This window comes from Narcine bancroftii, chromosome 2 (assembly GCF_036971445.1).
Source record: "Narcine bancroftii isolate sNarBan1 chromosome 2, sNarBan1.hap1, whole genome shotgun sequence".
In the NCBI taxonomy this organism is placed as follows: Eukaryota; Metazoa; Chordata; class Chondrichthyes; order Torpediniformes; family Narcinidae; genus Narcine; species Narcine bancroftii.
In genome coordinates, this window is record NC_091470.1 from 313,410,837 (window position 1) to 313,432,571 (window position 21,735).

Consider the following 21,735-nt stretch of genomic DNA (forward strand, 5'->3'; position numbering starts at 1 on the left):
TTTTATGACAAACTCTGGGATAAAGGAGTGCTTATGTTAAACTGCTGTGTTTTCAAGTCACTTTTCCGATTGCTTCCAGCCTCCATCAGAGGAAATAAAGACAGCAGAGGATGAAGATGAGGAAGAAGACAATGATGATGCTCTACTAAAAGAAAGCAATGAAAGTAAGTCTGTAGTACAATATTACACTCTATATAGATAGAGTTCAATGGTGCTCATTTCTCAACATTACTGGAGCAGATCTGAGTCCTGTTAATATAATTAAATCTTCATTCTTTCCCTCCAACTCCTCAGCCCTGAATTGGTAGCATTGGTGATAAAATAAGGAATAAAAGAATAGTATTCTGAGAAGGGTAATTGGAAACATTAAAGGAAAACTCCAAACAGCATACTTTACCTTAAGCCAGGTTTGCCAGATCCACGAGAAAGTTTGTTAATTATTTATTTATGTGCGCTTGGTGTCAGCCACTAATTGCCTGGAGAACATTGCTCGTCATGGTTGTCAACACATGACAAATGTCAGGTAGTCTGCTGGCTGAAAAATACTGGGAATCTAGGCGATTAACGAATTTTGCAGTCAACACCAACTTTGCAGTGCTTGATGACAAAGAAATCCGTATTTATCTGTGTTGTGTGTTTCCCCTTTCCTAATGTTGGAGGTTTTTGGGGATTCAGGGAGCATCTTGCATCTGGAGACGGTGATATCAGTAGAAATATGAAGGAGCTGTTCATTTATTTAAAAAAAAACAATAGAGTTCAGATAGAAAACATGGAAATAAAAGTACATTTTAACCCAATAAACAGTTGACGCACAAAATAAAGATGAGAACGAATACACAATATTACCTTTATAAATATGGACTTTTAATACAAAATACTATACAACTCTCCCTTCCCCCCACTGGCCTTATTAAAATATTTCTAGTGTGTTTCACTTCATCAATTTCAAAATTTAGTTTTATGTTTTTTTTTTAAAAACTCAGATTTTTGAAAAAGAAATGAAATCAATACGTGAACAATTGGCCCATTTAGAGCTAAGGAGATTAATTTTGTTGGGGGGCAGAGTACTAAAAACTTTTGCAACTAAGTGTGATTTTTTTTTTGCTGATTTCTGGTGATTAACAAATTAGAAAAGTTGCACACGATTGGCCAGAGATTTGCTGATAATTCCTAGGCTTCCACCTCAGCAGGCTGCATATTCAAATGCAATTACTGTCAGACTTTCATTCTAAAAATGCAAGATCACAGGTTCACCATTGTTTCTGATCACAAAATTTCTTGTGACAGAACTCAGCTTTATTAATGAGACAAGAAAATTTGTGATTGGTCAATGATGGAGATTGTTGAGTTAGAACTCCTAAATAGTGCTACTAATTCACCACTCATTTTTTTTAATATAATTATATTTACATTTCTTGGTGAAAAGGCTCTGGGGATTTTAAAACTATTATAAATCTGGGCAGTTCTCAAAATTTGCTAGTGCTGCTCTAAACTAAATTTGTAGAGGGAAAGGAACCAGAGTGCCAGAGCAGATAGAGGAGTGGAGGAGGGAAAAGATGATGTGAAAATTTCATTGCACTATTAGAAGTCAACAGGTTGTACGTGGTGTAAATGTTCTCAGGAGCATCTATTTCAATGCAAGGAGTATTGTAGGAAAGGCAGATGAGCTGAGAGTGTGGTAACCAGTAGATTGACCACTAAGTGAACCGGTTAAGGAAGCCATTTTTGCCTTTCACACTAGACCACTGTTAATCAGTTCTCTGTTCCCTTTCACACTCATCACAAGGCATCCCCAGGGATAGGAGATTCTATGCTGCACCGGTGATGTCTGAATGGCGCACTGAGTGATGATCTGCCCTAAATCTTGATCAATGTATTATGACCTTGTATTTAAACAAAATTAATCATGCCTAATTATAATTAAGCATTATGTACAGCACAATTTGAGCCCTTCAGCCTCTATTGATATGCCGACCTTTATAAACCTTTATAATTTTATAAAAGACAATGGGAAAGTATAACTACACAATTATAAACACTGTAGGAAAGTCCTAGTGGCAGTAGTGCATAATTTATAAAGACTGTGGGAAAGCGCAATGGTTGACCAGCGCTCAGAAAAGGGCTGTATGCACAGAGCACTCATAGAGGGCTTTCTCTGCTGCATGGAATTCTGGGAGGGCAGATCCTCTTTTTCTCTCTCTCTTTTTCTCTCTCTCTCTCTCTCTCTCTCTCTCTCATTCCCTCTCTCTCATTCCCCCACCCAGCACCCCCCACTGTGGCTTTCCCACAGTCCTTTAGACATTTATATATAAATGGCGGCAAAGTTTATACCTTTTTAATCTTTTGTTTCCTTCACATTTCTGCCCTCACACAAAAATGTTATGAACGTGTCACACTGGGCTAATTGGCATGCAGGCGTCATCAGGTAGGTAGTATTATCCCTGGTGATGACGCTTAACTGTTCGATTGGCTGTCAATTACTGGGAGAAGGTGCAAATGTGAAAGGGGCTAGTGAAACTTAGTTGCAGGAGGAGCAGGACTGACAGCTTAATGTTCCAGCCTTCTGTTGCTTTAGATACGATAGAACATGGGATGAAATGGGGAGGAGTGGCATTGCTTGTCAAGGAAAATATCACAGCTGTGATCAGGCAGGTTAGACCAGAGGAGTTATCTGCTGAGGCTATATGGGTCGAGCTGAGAAAAGATAAAGGTATGACCACATTCATGTTATAGACCATCCTATAGTCAACGAGAATTGGACAAGCAAATCTATAGAGAAGGCAGACAGCTGAAGGAAACAAAGTTGTGATGGTAGAGATTTGAACTTTCCACATATTGACTAGGACTCCCATACTGTAAAAGGTCTACATGGCTTTTGTCAAATGTGCTCAGGAAAGTTTTTTAATCAATATATAGAGGTACCAACTAGAGAAAAAGTGCAAGATCTGATCTTGTATTAAGAAATGAGGCAAGGCAGGTGACAGAAGTATGCGAATGGGAACATTTTGGGTCCAGTGATCATAATCCCATTAGTTTCAAGTTAATTATGGAGACAGGTAGGTCTGGATCTTGGGTTGAGATTCTAAATTGGAGAAAGGCCAATTTGAGGAAATTAGAAAGGATCTAGAATGCGTGGATTAGGATAGGTTGTTTTCTGTCAAGGATGTGCAAGGTTGAGAACCTTCAAAGGTGAAATTTTGAGAGTTTTTGTTCCTGTCAGGATTAAAGGCAAGGTTAGAAGGTATAGGGAACCTTTGTTGTCCAGGGAACCTTTGTTGTCCAGGGAACCTTTGTTGTCCAGGGAACCTTTGTTGTCCAGGGAACCTTTGTTGTCCAGGGAACCTTTGTTGTCCAGGGAACCTTTGTTGTCCAGGGAACCTTTGTTGTCCAGGGAACCTTTGTTGTCCAGGGAACCTTTGTTGTCCAGGGAACCTTTGTTGTCCAGGGAACCTTTGTTGTCCAGGGAACCTTTGTTGTCCAGGGAACCTTTGTTGTCCAGGGAACCTTTGTTGTCCAGGGAACCTTTGTTGTCCAGGGAACCTTTGTTGTCCAGGGAACCTTTGTTGTCCAGGGAACCTTTGTTGTCCAGGGAACCTTTGTTGTCCAGGGAACCTTTGTTGTCCAGGGAACCTTTGTTGTCCAGGGAACCTTTGTTGTCCAGGGAACCTTTGTTGTCCAGGGAACCTTTGTTGTCCAGGGAACCTTTGTTGTCCAGGGAACCTTTGTTGTCCAGGGAACCTTTGTTGTCCAGGGAACCTTTGTTGTCCAGGGAACCTTTGTTGTCCAGGGAACCTTTGTTGTCCAGGGAACCTTTGTTGTCCAGGGAACCTTTGTTGTCCAGGGAACCTTTGTTGTCCAGGGAACCTTTGTTGTCCAGGGAACCTTTGTTGTCCAGGGAACCTTTGTTGTCCAGGGAACCTTTGTTGTCCAGGGAACCTTTGTTGTCCAGGGAACCTTTGTTGTCCAGGGAACCTTTGTTGTCCAGGGAACCTTTGTTGTCCAGGGAACCTTTGTTGTCCAGGGAACCTTTGTTGTCCAGGGAACCTTTGTTGTCCAGGGAACCTTTGTTGTCCAGGGAACCTTTGTTGTCCAGGGAACCTTTGTTGTCCAGGGAACCTTTGTTGTCCAGGGAACCTTTGTTGTCCAGGGAACCTTTGTTGTCCAGGGAACCTTTGTTGTCCAGGGAACCTTTGTTGTCCAGGGAACCTTTGTTGTCCAGGGAACCTTTGTTGTCCAGGGAACCTTTGTTGTCCAGGGAACCTTTGTTGTCCAGGGAACCTTTGTTGTCCAGGGAACCTTTGTTGTCCAGGGAACCTTTGTTGTCCAGGGAACCTTTGTTGTCCAGGGAACCTTTGTTGTCCAGGGAACCTTTGTTGTCCAGGGAACCTTTGTTGTCCAGGGAACCTTTGTTGTCCAGGGAACCTTTGTTGTCCAGGGAACCTTTGTTGTCCAGGGAACCTTTGTTGAGGATCTGGTTCAGAAGAAGAGTGAGGTGTATAGTAGGTACAGGCAACATGGAGCAAATGAGGTATTTGAGGAGTATAAAAAATGCAAGAAAAGCCTCAGGAGAGAAATTAGGAAGGTGAAAAGAAGACGTGGGTTTCTGCAGGTACATGAAGAGCAAAAGGATAGTAAGGGACACAATTGGTCCCCTTGAAGATCAGAGTGGTTGGCTTTGTATGGAGCCAAAAGAGATGGAGGAGATCTTGTATCAAAAGAGATGGGTGAGATCATAAATTTTTTTTTTCATCAGTATTCACTCAGGAAATGGGCCAGAGTTGTGGGAAGTAAGGAAAACAAGCAATGAGGTCATGGAACTGATTAAAGAAGAGGAAGTGCTTACTGCCTTAAACCAAATAAGGGTGGATAAATCCCCAGGGCCTGACAAGATGTTCCTTCAGATCTTGAGGGAGGCTAGTGTAGAAATTGCAGGAGCTCTGGCAGAAATATTTAAAATGTCCTTCCCAAGGGTGAGGTGCTGGAGGATTGGAGAGTAGCTCACGTTGTTCTGTTGCTTAAAAAAGGCTCCAAAGGTAATCCTGGAAATAATAGGCCGGCGAGCCTGACATCAGTGGTATGTAAATTATTGGACGGTGTTCTAAGAGATTGAATGTACAATTGTTTGGATAGCCAGGGACTGATTGGGGAAAATCAACATGGCTTTGTGCATGGTACACAGTATTTAAACAATCTTGTAGAGTTTTTTGAGGATGTTACCAGGAATGTTGATGAAGGAAAGGCTGTGTATGTTCTCCAGATGGACTTTAGTAAGGCCTTTGACAAGGCCCTGCATGGGAAGTTCTTCAGGAAAGTTCAGACCTTAGATATTCTTGGTGAAGTAGTGAACTGGATTTGACAATGGCTGGACAGGAGAAGCCAGAGACTAGTGGTGTTAGATTGCTTCTCATATTGGAGACCTGTGACTAGTGGTGTGCCTAAGGGATCGGGGCTGGGACCATTGTTGTTTGTCATATATATCAATGATCTGGATGATAATATGGTCAATTGGATCAGCAATTTTGCAGATGAAACTAAGATTGGAGGCATTGTGGACAGCGAAGAAGGTTTTCAAAGCTTGCATTGGTATCTGGACAAGCTTAAAAAAAATAGCAGATGAAGTTCAATCCAGACAAGTGTCATTTTGGAAGGACAAACCAAGAACGGACATACGTGGTAAATGGTGGGGCACTGAGGTGTGCAGTAGAACAGAGGGATCTGGGAATACAAATACAAAATTCCTTGAAAGTGGCGTCACAGGTGGATAGGATTGTAAAGAGAGGTTTTGGGATATTGGACTTCATAAATCAAAATATTGGATACAGGAGTTGGGAAGTTATGTTAAAATTGTATAAGACATTGGTGAGGCTAAATTTGGAGTATTGTGTGCAGCTTTGCTCACGTAACTACAGGAAAAGATACCAGTAAGATGGAAAGAGTGCAGAAAAGATTTACTAGATGTTGCCCGGACTTTAGGAATTGATTTACAGGGAACGTTTAAACAGATTAGGACTTTATTCCCTGGAGTGTAGAAGAATGAAGGGAGATTTGATAGAAGTATTTAAAATTGAGGGGTATGGACAGAGTAAATGTAGATTGGCTTTTTCCACTGAGGGTAGGTGAGATACAAACTGGAGGACATGAGTTAAGGGTGAAAGGAGAAAAGTTTAGGGGGAACATGAGGAGGAACTTCTTCATACAGAGAGTAGTGGGGGTGTGGAATGAGCTTCCAGCTGCAGTGGTAAATCCGGGTTCAATTTTAACATTTAAGAAGAATTTGGACAGGTACATGGATGGGAGAGGTACGGAGGGCTATGACCTTGGTGCAGATCAGTGAGACTAAAAGAAAATGGACTAGAGAGGCTGAAGTGGCCTGTTTCTGTGCTATGATTGTTCGCTGGTTCTAAAAGTGTGACTTTTTAATGAAAACCTATGAAATGGCTACAATTTTGTCATGGATTAAGCCTCATTTAAAGACATGAGTATGCTGGCATTGTTCAGGATTCTGCTGGTGTCCATTGTTTACAAATATTGTAGTATGTCACTACGGTTCTGGTTTCAGGCTTTTCACCATCAAGACAAAGACCAGTCTATTTCTATTCTTAGGTTATAGTGAAAAGTTTGATATCAAATGAGCAGTGCTTAACCAGAGCACTCATTAACAATGAGAAACCGAAGGGAAGTAAGTTTCAGTGTGATGAATTATAAAATTTAGTGATTCACTGAGTTAGGAATTTCAAGTCAATAAATGACTAGAAAAAGTCATAACATTCATTGGTAATTGTAACTGAAACAGATGCAGTTCTCAAAAAGAACTATAAAATATTTATGAAATCATTTTTTTGAAAGACAACCTCCAATGTTGACATTTCTAGTTTCCCATGTATTTCAGCCAACAACAGCAGGCTACCTGACATCATCGTCTGGTGACAAAAGGCTGCTAACGACCTCTCCCAAGCAGTTAATGGTTGCAATCAGGTAGGTAGAAACATCCATTTTGAAGGCAATTTTATATTGTTACATGGGGTCCTGGGAAACATTCCTCAAATGGATATCTGTGGCCTTCATGTGGCACATGACCCATCAGAGGCTGAAAACCAGTCCTCAAGATGAATGGGAGGGAACAGATTAAAGAAAAGTTAGGGTAGGTTATTGCCATCTTTTTACTTTGTTCTGTCATTCATCAGTTCATGGCTGATCTTGTGCAGGCTTTTTAAGTATGTTCAGAATTGAATCAGTGTCTTTCAAGATTGAGCACCTTCATTTTTATTGAGGAAGCATCTCTTGAAGTTTCATAATTCTGTAATCTAGATTTTAATCTCCCAAGGTTCACTCTGACTAAAGAATGCAGTAGGTGATGGGAGTATTGTGCATTTACAGATAGTATTTAAACGTCATTATAAAAAAATTGGGACTTTACAAACTGGTAGTATGCTGCTTTTGGAGTTTTCCTTTGTAAAATGTATAAACTATGAAAGTCATACATTTTCAGATCATTAACTCATCAATTACTTGAGGCATGTAAGATTTTATTGTAACTCAGACTTCGCATCCATTCTGATATAATTATGCAGGTGCCTACTTGTACTACAGAAAGTGAAAGAAAGAGCTCATTGCTAGTGTAGCTGAAATACTTCTGGAGTTCCTTCAAATAGCTATTAGGACCAACAATAAATAGTGTATTTTTTAAAAATGAGTAAACCCCATTCAAGTTGGTTCAAGAAAAATTGACGAGGATAAAATGAAAAATGCAAAGGTGATGAGACAAGTTAGCACACAGTTTGGAAGCTCCAGGAACTGAAGAGGCTGATTTTCCATCAGTGGTCGGAAGCAGGAAATGGAGTTTTCAGAATAAGTTTGGGGATGCTGCTTAGATGAGTTTCAAACCCACCACTTCAGAGAAGATCTTAAGAGCCTACTCTGCCCTGTAAACTCCCTTCATCCATCCTCTATTTTTTTTCAGCCTGGATCAGAATTGCCACCTGGGACTGATAGCTGTTAGTGTGATTTTTGAACAGAGAAGCACATGTGGCACTTTTGTGTCCCCATTTTAGATGCAGTTTTGCCAGTCTGAAGGAGTTGAAAAAATGAGTGTCAGCATTGATGGGAAAGCCGAGTGCTTTCTGTGAAATGTCAGAGATCTAAAACAGGACTGGTGAAGGATAGGACATGGGGTCATTAAAGCTGGAGTCATGAAAACTACATTAAGTGAAGAAGAAATCAGGTCTGTCAGTTAATCATTTACTCATTTAAGAACATCCAACATGCAGATTATCATCAATATTATCCTGGATTTTTTGATCAGAATTGCCATTATTCATGATGAACAAGCGTACCATCTGTGACTGCTTGGGGTGGGGGCCTTGTATTTTCCATGAAACTACTGGAAAAGTGCTGATAAGTGGTAAGCAGTCCCAATACAATCCTCAGAAATTGTATTAAATTTACATTTTGTCTGAAAAATTGAACAGATGTTTAATCTAGATTTGGTGATTTCTAGGAATGTCAAGACTAAATGATTAGACTATTGGAGATTGTCATTGTCCAGCACTTATTTCCTACCTTGCTTCTGGAATTATTGTTTCTGTCATTCACAGCCACACATGCAACTTTGATCTCTGATTCTTGGGTTGCTTAATTGTCTCTTGAATATTGTGTTACAGCTTCAATTTGAGGCATAGTTTTTGGGTCTGCTTTATGCTGCACACTATGTACCAGGGTTAATTCTGTGGTTTGATTTATAGATTGAGAGATTGCATGCAGATTGTGGTGGTCCGTGTTCATGCAGAAGTTCATAGTCCACAGCAGAATTGATGTCCACTTCTGAACTGCCAGCTGAGCTGTGTTCCATGTTGTGATTAACAAGAACACACTTGGTCTCCACAAGGACTGTGCTGTGGTGACATCTCTTTGTACTACCTTACACAGATGTATCAGCCATGGGTAGGCTGGGAAGAACAACACTATGTACCTTTGTCCTTGGACCATCATCATTGATCACAATTTTTTTTTAATTGACCTCTTCGAAATAGAACAACTACTGCCATTGGTTCTGACAAAGACAGTCAGCAAAGTGAACTGATCAAATGCTATGCAACAGTCAGAGAAGATAATGATTTACAAGATGCAACCCAATTTAAAGAAATTTAAAAATGCCATGCAACACAAGCACTACAAACTGAATGTGATTGAGGAAAGGAATGAAAACAACTTATGAGGAAAATGTATTAAAGGGCATCAATGTTGATATTGGAGCAAAGTTGAATTGATCTTAGGAGCTCTGTAGCAAGTCCAAAGGACAAAATAAAACGGTGATAATTTGAAAGACAAATCTCATGTTGATGGAGTGATCAAGGAGTCGGTACTAACCTATCTTGTGTGATGAGGGAGAATTAAAGAAGGGCTTTCGGATCCAATTGACCTTCCACATTATGGGTCAATTTACTGAATGTTTCTGAACTAATGTGTGGATTTTTGCCGGAAGAGATTAACCATCATACCAGATCTACAGTTGTGCTTCACACCAAGGAATGATAATGCTAGATGACAGTAACTGAGGAGCCACAAAGCTGTGGTTCAGTCAATATCAGTCACACCATCTCAAAAAAGGTTTGCACTTGAAAATCAATTCTACAGCAAATCTAAAAGAACAAAATGTTGGAAATACTTGGGTCAGAGAAAAAAAGGTCAAACCTGCAGTGAGGGTTGGGTTTTTTCAGTTAAACCGGATTGTTTAATTTCAAGTTTATTATCCGATTGTACAAGTTCTTTCTTTGGCTTGGCTTCGCGGACGAAGATTTATGGAGGGGGTAAAAGTCCACGTCAGCTGCAGGCTCGTTTGTGGCTGACAAGTCCGATGCGGGACGGGCAGACACGGTTGCAGCGGCTGCAGGGGAAAATTGGTTGGTTGGGGTTGGGTGTTGGGTTTTTCCTCCTTTGCCTTTTGTCAGTGAGGTGGGCTCTGCGGTCTTCTTCAAAGGAGGTTGCTGCCCGCCAAACTGAGGCGATATCAGCCCACTGGCAGTGGTCAATGTGGCAGGCACCAAGAGATTTCTTTAGGCAGTCCTTGTACCTTTTCTTTGGTGCACCTCTGTCACGGTGGCCAGTGGAGAGCTCGCCATATAACACGATCTTGGGAAGGCGATGGTCCTCCATTCTGGAGACGTGACCCATCCAGCGCAGCTGGATCTTCAGCAGCGTGGACTCGATGCTGTCGACCTCTGCCATCTCGAGTACTTCGACGTATAAACTGAAATAGCATTCTCCAGACCTCGGTGCAAAAGCATGCGAACACACAAACGATACATGTGCAGATGTATATACACCTATATTTTAAAAATATATATTGTTTCATAAATTGCAATGTCTTGAAGGATTTGTACGAGCAGTTCATGAGCCATTCAGCAGTCTCACTGCCCATGAGGAAAAAGCTGTTTCTGAGCCTGGAAGTTCTGGCTCTGTATCTCTTCCCTGACAGGAGCAGCTGAAAAATGCTATGTGCGGGGTGATAGCAGTCCTCGAGACCCCAGTGATCCTCTCTGCTGCTTTTTTCATCATGGATTGACCTCTGATCTGATGCTCTACAATAACTACCACTTATGATTCAGCTGGCCAGGATGCTCTCGATAGAGCTCCTGTAGTAATTTGATCAGTTTTTTCAGGAAGTGCAGTTAAGCTTTGTTAGCAAATGAGGAAATGTGTGTCCAGATTAGGTCACTTCTTAAGTAGACTCTGAGGAACTTGGTATTCTTTCCTCTCCACTTCAGAGCTATTAATGGGTAGTCCATGATCATCTACTTTGTCTTGTACATGTCACTTCTCCCACCATTTCACATTTTCCAACTCTTCTCTGTTTTGTGACTCATTGTTGTTGCTGATGCAGCCAAGTATTGTTGTCATATATGAAAATTTAATTACTTTGTTGGGAGCTGGATCTGGTGTTGTCGTTGTGGGTCAGAAGCGTAAACAGGAAGATTGTGCACAGAGCCCCAAGGTGATGGTACTCGATGTCCTACTGCTGACTCAGACAAACTGTGGTATTTCTGTTGGGAAGCCCACAATCCAGTTAAATCAAGATGAGTCAGGACAGAATGGAGGGGCAAGGCTAGAGCATCATCAGTGGAACAGTTCCATCTGGAGGTGAATTGAAATGGATCTCGGAGGTGTGAACTTTGTGTTCCTTCACCAGACGCTCAAAAGTTTTTCATCGTGGTGGACGATAGTCATTAAGGAATTGACAATGAGGCTATAATGAGCTATCTCAGAAACTGAGGAGATCAGGCACTGTCCATGGGTAGAATGTCAGCATTTTGGGTCAGCAAAATTGTTGACTTTTTGAAAGAAAAACCAGAGGTGTAGGATCCAGTGATCATTTGGGGAATCAGAGGTAGAAAGAGAGAGCAAATTTCAATTGCTGACAGTCACTGTCTTGAGGGACATTTCATGGAGCTCGCCCACTAATGTAATCATGAAGAAAGCACCTTTACTTCCTCAGGGGATTGCGGAGGTTTGATATGGCATCAGGAACCTTGGCAAACTTCTAGGCATGTAGTGAAAAGTGTGCTGACTGGCTGCATCGCAACCTGGTATGGGGGTACCAATACCTCTGAGTAGAAAGCCCTGCAAAAGATGGTGGACACAGCCAAAACTCCCCACTATTGAGAAAATCTACATGGAGCAGCAGCAATCATCAGGACATTCTCTCTTCTCGCTGGTGCCACAAGACCTGTACCAAGTTCAGGAACAGTTGCTACCTGTCCACTTTCAGATTTCTGAACTACAAACTGAGAAACCTATTTAAGTACTCTTATTTTGCACGTTATTTATTTTTCTTCTATATAGCAGTTTGATTACATTTTTTTGTTTATGCAGCTTTTCTTGAGGACTTTTTTTTTTGCATTACTGATAGAAATACTGCCTGACTCAAAGGAAAAAGAATTTCATGGTTGTATGTGATATAATGTACTGTTTGTTCTCTGACAATTAATCTGGACTTTGAGCAACTTTTATTAAGATAACAGCCTCAATCAAGAGTCCTGACCCCAAACATTGACAAACTGCTTTTATTCATTAATGCAGCCTAACCCACTGAGTTCTTCCAGCAGATTGTTTGACCATGGGACAAGCTATAACCAAGGATCTCTGGTCAATGAGAGTGGTTAGAGGAGGAGATCATAGACCAAAGAAGATGGTCAAGTTGAGAACATCCTCAAGAGATGGGGTGGGGGGGAAATAAAACACAAGCTGGACTAATACAAATGGGGTTATCTCAAATTGTTTTTTTTTCCAAGTAGAATTGCTGGTAGAATTAAGTTTGCAGCTTCAATATTTTATAATTCATGACAAAGTTCATTAAATGTAGCATTTCCTGCCAGTAAAGAAATTGCTCATTTACAAAATAAACTGAAATTTCTATAATCTGACATTTGCTTGATTCATTGTAATTTGAGAAACCAATGTCAAATGAAGCAATTTGAATTAACATTAAAAACTTTTGAGCATAAGAAAACTAGATAAGTGTAAAATTAGATACTTAGTTTAAAATAACATGTTTACACTGAATTTACTTTTTTTCTGTCAATATTTAACAAATGTAATAAATACCTGATACTTTCAAATTAAAACAAGTATCTAATTAAAAATCACCACAATGGTGAAGGCTGGACTTCAATCTTACAAGAAAATTTAAAAATGACCAATGCAAGGTAGAGAGTTGTGTAGTCATTCTGTCATAGCTTCAGCTTTCAATATTGATCAATGTGCCTCCATAAGGAAAAGGAATTATGTTTTGACTCACTTTCATCATATTTCTTAAAGTTTATTTCTGATTTTCTTTGAGATTATGTATTAGAACCTGTTATTAGTCGAACTAGATTAGAGTTTCTGCTGGAATATATTTAAACAGTCAAAATGATTCACAAGTAACTTTTCTTTTTTAATTTTAGGTCCTGATGTGCACACTAAGCTTGTAACAGGTGAACAGATAGATATATTTGCCAGCAAGCTTGGAGAACAGTGGAAAGTATTGGCACCACACTTTGAAATGAAGGAGTCGGACATCTGTGGAATTGAGTCTGATAGCGAAGATGTGAAGATGCGTGCGAAGCTGCTGCTGGTTGCTTGGCACGATCGGGAGGGATTGCAAGCTACAGTGGAGAATTTTTTGTCTGCATTGATTGATGCTGGTTTAAATGAACTTGCAGAAATCCTGACAAATGAGGCTGACAGCATCAGCTAGTAATTGACTTTGGTTTTTTTTAAACTGATCTAACAAATAACATGAGGCAGTGAATTTTACAATTTGTTTTATACAAACCAGTTTCTCGAATATGAAGATTTGTTAGTGTATGTTCCTTGTAGCACCTGCCAAATTGGCTCTGTAACCAAAAGGATTCTTAATTTTATTACCCAAATTTGACATGGTGTTTAATCTCAGCATAGTAAACTTTTGCAATGTTAACCAATTGGTGGCCATTTTACATAAACCCCTCCCCCTAAGTGTTTTGACATTTATGCATCAATGTGAATATTGGTACCGTACTCCAAGCTGAAGATGAAAAGTGATCAATTGATCACTGCTTGCAATTGTGTGGAAATAAGATCTGGAGTTCAGAAAATAAGTGTTTAATTCAGTGACTATCCAGGCTGGAGCTACACAGTGATGATAAAGGGTATAATTCCAATCAATACAACTCAATGGTTCCACCAGACAGTTGACTCGTGACTATGGCTTGAAGATCACAAAACTTGCCCCTTATCTGCCCATCATAACAGAGAAAACATTTACATGAGTTGTGACAGCCAAAGCAAGGAATCTGATCATTTAAAGTTTAGTCCTGCAACTATAAATCAATGTTTGAGAGAACTGGTGTGTTCAAATGATACAGCTTTTTTCTTGAAGTCCTTTTATCAAGTTGGGAAAGCTTATAAAAAAAAATCTTGACAGGGCACCCATGCAAGGGTGGGTAAAGGAAATTGTTAATCCAGAACTATAGGGATTCGAGCATCATAAGACCAGGAGGTTAATCAAATCATCAATAGATGAACAAAATGGGAATTCTAAATTATATCACAAACTAGCCTAATAGCCTGAATAGACCTGAGAATGTCTGATCTCAGAAGCTAAGCAGGCTCAGGCCTTGTTGGGAGACTGCCTAGGAACACCAGGTATTGCAGGTTTCTGTGAGGGGCACTGGACAAAGTGGTGGCTCTCTGCCTTATGGTGGACAAAAGTTAAAGAATTTCATGTTACATTCTAAATGTAATATTGTGACAATAATGGAACTTTTGCCAAGGCAAAGTATTTGCATAGTTCATTCCAAAATATCAGAAATAATTATATTTATCCAAAACTACTCCCACTGTCCAGTCAGCAACTGCTCATCCCACACTAGCTTCATCAGTTACCTCAAACTGAGCCACCTCTGGATTGGAGTGGAAGTCATCCTCAACTCAGAAGAGAAAGACAAATCATAATACATTTCTACCTCATCAATTTAAAAGGGGCTACATTCTAATTTTACATTTTTAAGTCCCAACATTTATCACTTGGCCCGACAAGTGACTAACTTATTCAGGAGTAAATCACAAAATTCTGTAGACACTGGTTGAAGTAAAAAACGTACAATGCTGGAGAAGCTCAGGAGGTCAAACAGTTACCTTTATGTCGCAAAGGTAAAGATACATCACCTACGTTCTATCAAAGTATGAGAAAATGCCAGCAGGAGCTTCTTCAGGGGCAGCTCTCTGGCGTACTTTGAAGTCAAAAGAGTTAAATTTGTTTTAAAAAAAGCTATTGGATAATACTAAAAAAACAAAATGTTTACATTGTGGTTCCTGTGTCTTTGCTTCTGGCAAGGGCTCCAAAAGTGTAATCATGAATGCAATTAGCTCTAAATGATGTCAGTTTAAAAAATAACCAATGCACCCTCAGTTCATAAAGCCCTCACCATTTCCAGTTCCCATACTTTGGTCTCAACCTGCCTTCTGCAAGACAAAACAGGGAGAGTGTTCCCTTGATCCTTGCCTTTCACTCCACCAGCCTCCACATCTAGCACATTTTGACACTTCTGCCAGCTACGCCACATCTTCCCTTCTCACCCCTTTCTGCTTTACACAGAGACCACTCTGTTCCTCACACCACCTCCAAACATCCCAGGGATTTTCTAATGCAACCAGAGGTACAACACTTCCTCCCTCACCTAAACACATTCCAGGTGAGACAAAAGATTATTCAGTGCTCTCAGTATGGCCTCTTCTACATTGATGAGATCAAGCTCAGATGAAGTGACTGCTTTATTGAACACCTGTGCTGATTTTACACACAAGCGAGAAATCACGAATGCAAGCCATTCTAATTTTCTTTCTCATATCAACCTCCATTGCCAAATGCAAGTCTGAAGAACAGCACCACATGTTTCATCCAGATACAATACAAACCATTTGATTCACTAGTGTCATCACATATCCTCTCCCTTTTTCTCAAACCCCCCCCCAGCTCCACGACCTAGTTTGTATTCCTCCTGAACACCCATTCCCTCCTCCACTATTCACATCTGGCCACCACCCCACTCAATGGCTACTTCTATCTTTACCCTTCCCTTTCCCCTCTATTTTACCCGTTCACTCTCACCCACTCTCCTGCATCTCCCAATTCCATCCCTCCTCACTCCACCCACCATCTACTGACCACTGCCTGTTATAACAGAATTCACCAAGACAATATTTTTTATAAATTTTTTATTATTGTTAACTATTAGTAACATAAAACTTATTTAACTCTAACAACCCCAGTATACATATATATGTGTGTGTGTGTGTGTGTGTGTGTGTGTGTGTGTGTGTGGCAGGTCCCAAACCATTACAGTTTAAGCACGATTGTCAAAAGTCCATTTTTAAAAGTTCAGTCTCGGAAATCTTTTGTGTTGAAACTTGGAATCTTTACAGTTGTTCAAAAGTAATTATGAAGTAGGTGTGACACTAGATCATCCATCTTCTCATAGACTTGTTTTCAGAGAAATGTTTGTTCATATGAATGATTTTCCACAAATCCCCCTCTTGCATGGAAGTTACAGAAATTTTATTTTACACGATGAGTTCGCAAACCCAGGTAAAGGTTACATGAAGTGACTATTTAAAAATGGATATGATAGAACTGCCCTCTTTTGACAAAGAGACAGTGAAGTGGCTTTCTCTTTGAAACCTCCCATGACAAGGAGAACACCACACAACAGTACCTCTCTCACTGAAGGCTACTGCATTTCTGAATTCAGATGAAACTGGTACAATATTAAAGATGCCTTTAATCACATGATGTCATCATCACATGACATCACTGCAGGCTTCTGTCTAAAATTTCGTTTTCTCTATACCACTTTAAAAGTATAAGTCATGGCAGATGTCTCTGTTCTGTCTACACAGGTTTGCTGGTTTGAACAGATGCCTCTTTCCGAAAACATCATTGGCCAGTTTCAATAGGGAATCACTTCTTTTATGGTGGAATATACACTTTCAACTGAACAATGAATTAGACATTTCGTCTCTCAAAATGGTTTCTGTGTGTGTATAATTGTCTTTCCCTGTCCACCCACAGTCTTTTCTAAGAAATATAAATTTTAACCTAAAGATTTATCAAAGCACAATTCTGTCACACTGCCCTATCCTCTTTAAAGCAAACTGTTTTCCCTCTCAGTCCTCAAGCTGGATTTTGACCTGAAGCATTCACTATCCATTTTCCTCTGACTATATACAGAATTAGGGGTAATTATTTTGAACAAAATTAACGATTCAGGATTGCAGGTATGAAAAATCACAAGTTCCTCATTGGGAAAATATCCATAATCTACAAGGTAAATTTCAGTAAGGACAGCATAGTTCTTTGGCTTGGCTTCGCGGACGAAGATTTATGGAGGGGTAAAAAAGTCCACGTCAGCTGCAGGCTCGTTTGTGGCTGACCAGTCCGATGCGGGACAGGCAGACACGATTGCAGCGGTTGCAAGGGAAAATTGGTTGGTTGGGGTTGGGTGTTGGGTTTTTCCTCCTTTGCCTTTTGTCAGTGAGGTGGGCTCTGCGGTCTTCTTCAAAGGAGGCTGCTGCCCGCCAAACTGTGAGGCGCCAAGATGCACGGTTTGAGGCGTTACCAGCCCACTGGCGGTGGTCAATGTGGCAGGCACCAAGAGATTTCTTTAGGCAGTCCTTGTACCTTTTCTTTGGTGCACCTCTGTCACGGTGGCCAGTGGAGAGCTCGCCATATAATACGATCTTGGGAAGGCGATGGTCCTCCATTCTGGAGACGTGACCCATCCAGCGCAGCTGGATCTTCAGCAGCGTGGACTCGATGCTGTCGACCTCTGCCATCTCGAGTACCTCGACGTTAGGGGTGTGAGCGCTCCAATGGATGTTGAGGATGGAGCGGAGACAACGCTGGTGGAAGCGTTCTAGGAGCCGTAGGTGGTGCCGGTAGAGGACCCATGATTCGGAGCCGAACAGGAGTGTGGGTATGACAACGGCTCTGTATACGCTTATCTTTGTGAGGTTTTTCAGTTGGTTGTTTTTCCAGACTCTTTTGTGTAGTCTTCCAAAGGCGCTATTTGCCTTGGCGAGTCTGTTGTCTATCTCATTGTCGATCCTTGCATCTGATGAAATGGTGCAGCCGAGATAGGTAAACTGGTTGACCGTTTTGAGTTTTGTGTGCCCGATGGAGATGTGGGGGGGCTGGTAGTCATGGTGGGGAGCTGGCTGATGGAGGACCTCAGTTTTCTTCAGGCTGACTTCCAGGCCAAACATTTTGGCAGTTTCCGCAAAGCAGGACGTCAAGCGCTGAAGAGCTGGCTCTGAATGGGCAACTAAAGCGGCATCATCTGCAAAGAGTAGTTCACGGACAAGTTTCTCTTGTGTCTTGGTGTGAGCTTGCAGGCGCCTCAGATTGAAGAGACTGCCATCCGTGCGGTACCGGATGTAAACAGCGTCTTCATTGTTGGGGTCTTTCATGGCTTGGTTCAGCATCATGCTGAAGAAGATTGAAAAGAGGGTTGGTGCGAGAACACAGCCTTGCTTCACGCCATTGTTAATGGAGAAGGGTTCAGAGAGCTCATTGCTGTATCTGACCCGACCTTGTTGGTTTTCGTGCAGTTGGATAATCATGTTGAGGAACTTTGGGGGACATCCGATGCGCTCTAGTATTTGCCAAAGCCCTTTCCTGCTCACGGTGTCGAAGGCTTTGGTGAGGTCAACAAAGGTGATGTAGAGTCCTTTGTTTTGTTCTCTGCACTTTTCTTGGAGCTGTCTGAGGGCAAAGACCATGTCAGTGGTTCCTCTGTTTGCGCGAAAGCCGCACTGTGATTCTGGGAGAATATTCTCAGCGACACTAGGTATTATTCTATTTAGTAGAATCCTAGCGAAGATTTTGCCTGCAATGGAGAGCAACGTGATTCCCCTGTAGTTTGAGCAGTCTGATTTCTCGCCTTTGTTTTTGTACAGGGTGATGATGGTGGCATCACGAAGATCCTGAGGCAGTTTACCTTGGTCCCAACAAAGCTTGAAAAACTCATGCAGTTTGGCATGCAGAGTTTTGCCGCCAGCCTTCCAGACTTCTGGGGGGATTCCATCCATACCTGCTGCTTTGCCACTTTTCAGTTGTTCGATTGCCTTATATGTCTCATCCAGGGTGGGAACCTCATCCAGCTCTAGCCTTAGGGGCTGTTGAGGGAGCTGGAGCAGGGCGGAATCTTGGACTGAGCGGTTGGTACTGAAAAGAGATTGGAAGTGTTCTGACCATCGGTTGAGGATGGAGATCTTGTCGCTGAGGAGGACTTTGCCGTCTGAGCTGCGCAGCGGGCTTTGGACTTGGGGTGAGGAGCCGTACACAGCCTTTAGAGCCTCGTAGAAACCCCTGAAGTCGCCAATGTCCGCGCTGAGCTGTGTTCGTTTGGCGAGGCTAGTCCACCACTCATTTTGGATCTCCCGGAGTTTGCGCTGAAGATGGCTGCATGCGCGACGGAAGGCTTGTTTCTTCTCTGGACAGGACGGCTTTGTAAGGTGAGCCTGGTGGGCAGCTCGCTTCTTTGCCAGCAGCTCCTGGATTTCCTGGCTGTTTTCGTCAAACCAGTCCTTGTTTTTCCTGGAGGAGAAGCCCAGTACCTCTTCAGTGGATTGCAGTATGGTAGTCTTCAACTGATCCCAGAGGGTTTCAGGGGACGGGTCCGTGAGGCGGGTTGCAACGTCGAGCTTTGCTTTGAGGTTTGCCTGGAAGTTTCCTCTCGCTTCGTCTGACTGCAGTTTTCCAACATTGAACCTCTTTCTGGGGGCTTTATTGTTCCTGGGCTTTGGCTTGAAGTGAAGGTTGAGCTTGCAGCGAACCAGCCGGTGGTCAGTGTGGCATTCCGCGCTAGGCATGACCCTGGTGTGGAGCACATCTTGTTTGTCACTTTCTCGCACCAGGATGTAGTCCAGGAGGTGCCAGTGTTTGGATCGGGGATGCATCCAGGTGGTCTTAAGGCTGTCCCTCTGCTGAAAAAGGGTGTTTGTAATGAAAAGCTGCTGTTCTGCGCAGAGCTCCAACAGGAGGCGCCCATTGTCGTTGCACTTGCCGACGCCATGCTTGCCCAGGATTCCTGGCCAGGTTTCTGAGTCTTTGCCGACACGAGCGTTGAAGTCGCCCAGGATGACAACCTTGTCGGCTGTAGGGGTACGTTGGATGAGGTTGCGCAGGTCGGTGTAGAACTTGTTCTTTTCTGCTGGTTCCGCCTGGAGGGTTGGAGCATAGACACTGATGAGGGTGATGTGACGCTTGTTTTGAAGTGGGAGTCGCATGGACATGATTCAGTCCGAGAGGCCTGTCGGAAGGTTTTCGAGTTTGGAGGCAATGAAGCTCTTGACCATGAAGCCTACACCAGATAGGCGTCGTTCATCCGAAGGCTTGCCAGACCAGTAGAGTGTGTAGCCCGCGCCGCGTTCTTGGAGGCTGCCTACATCTGCCAGGCGGACTTCACTGAGAGCGGCTATGTCGATGTCAAGTCTGAGGAGTTCATGTGCAATGAGGGCAGACCGACGTTCAGGTCGATGGCTGTCAGTCTTGTCTAGCATGGTTCTGATGTTCCAGCATGCTAGCTTGAGTTTGTGAGCATCTTTTGAGGGGGAGGACGTGGAGGGGGAGGACGTGGAGGGGGAGGACGTGGAGGGGGAGGACGTGGAGGGGGGGGACGTGGACCTGTCCTCGGGCCTGCGCAAAGGAGCTTTTAGGTGGAGTGCAGTGCGCGCAGTACTGGCCCCACCCTTTACACCCATGGTTCGTGTGCCGTGGCCAAGCAAGCTGGGACGTGGCAGCGAGGTCCTTGGGTCGTAGGTTTTATATCGGAGTGGCCTTCTCCTAGTTAACGTAGCGGTTAACACAACGCCTTTACGGCACCTGCAATCGGGACCAGATGGGGGTTCAAATCTGCGCTGTCTGTAAGGAGTTTGTACATTCTCCCTGTATCTGCGTAGCTTTCTCCGGGGTCTCCAGTTTCCTCCCACCCTTCAAAGCATTCTGGGGGATTAGGTTAATGGGGTACAAATTGGGAGGCACGGACTAGAGGGCCGAAATGACCTGTACCGTGTTATATGTCTACATTTAAATTTTAATTTATAATAGCAGTAAATTGGAAGTAGATACAAGAATGGGAGAAGTAATTCAATGCAACACACTGAATTCAAAACAGGGAGAGGATCGATCCCATTCTGACCAATTTTTTTTTAAATTACGTGTCTGAAACTAGTCAAATTATTTACCAGCTACTAGAAGAATGATGAAACACTGGGCATAAGCAAGAAAGTTAAAATATGTTCCTGAAGATGACTGAATCACATTCTGAACAACTCAACTTCAGCTGGTTTGGAGCTTAAGTTCTAAACATGCCTATATTTCAAACACTAGACACAACTCAAATAAAAGCTGCTCGTCTCCCATTATACTTTTCAGCCAGACCACAAATTGAGCAGTAAGACCGCTATAAACAGACAACAACCTGATGTTAAGCCAAGTTATGGTCACCAATTAGGTCAATTGATGCATTTGTGCTTCCTTGCCTTCTCCACAACTACCACCCTCACACATGAAACATGAGAGATTTTTGGTACAGTACTACCTAACTGGGAAGTTGCACTGGATGAACTAATAAAATGACCATTAAATAAAATGCATATTTCTGTTAAGTTTCGACAGTTAAACTTTTTTTTAAGTGAGTTTGTTACTGCAAAACAAATTTTTCAATAGCTGGCAATCTTCATATAACTCAAGGAATACCAATAACTTTTTTGAAAATGGTACTTTTTTTTGGATGCTCCATTTACCCCCTCCATAAATCTTCGTCCGCGAAGCCAAGCCAAAGAAAGATTCTTAAGAGAAAATGGATGTGTAAAGACCACATGCAATTCTACTCAAAGGAAATCACTACTAAGTGATTAGAAATTATACATTTTGAACAACTATACAAATCAAAAGGTATTAGTCAAAGCAACATTGTACAAGAATGTTGCACTTCTAATTACTCTTGATAAGATGACAATGGACCGACTGGAATCAAATTGCGAATTAGTCAACAGATTGTAGTCTTTAACTTCTTGACTCCATAGAGCTGCAACCGGCAGTAACATCAGATAAGTGATGTTTCAAAAATAGCATCAATTTTTCCACGGAGATCTAAAAGATTTGATATTCAGACACTAAGAGTCCAGAATTTTTATTTTCATTTCATTATCTAA

The 21,735-nt window shown here is 42.0% G+C and overlaps 1 protein-coding gene across 5 annotated transcripts in view; it reads left to right on the forward strand.

Moving 5' to 3' along the window:
* The window catches only part of thoc1 (THO complex 1), a 57,858-nt gene extending 44,402 nt beyond the window's left edge, over positions 1-13,456 (forward strand). For 3 of the 5 annotated variants that reach the window (XM_069921692.1, XM_069921693.1, XM_069921697.1), the window contains 2 exons: positions 80-164; positions 12,942-13,456. In XM_069921692.1, coding sequence (XP_069777793.1) covers positions 80-164; positions 12,942-13,234 — 378 coding nt within the window. In that variant the 3' untranslated portion in view covers positions 13,235-13,456. Of the gene's footprint in view, positions 1-79; positions 165-6,872; positions 6,976-12,941 lie in introns of all 5 variants that reach the window. The other 2 variants (XM_069921694.1, XM_069921695.1) reach the window with 2 other exon arrangements.
* The last annotated feature ends 8,279 nt before the right edge of the window (positions 13,457-21,735 follow it).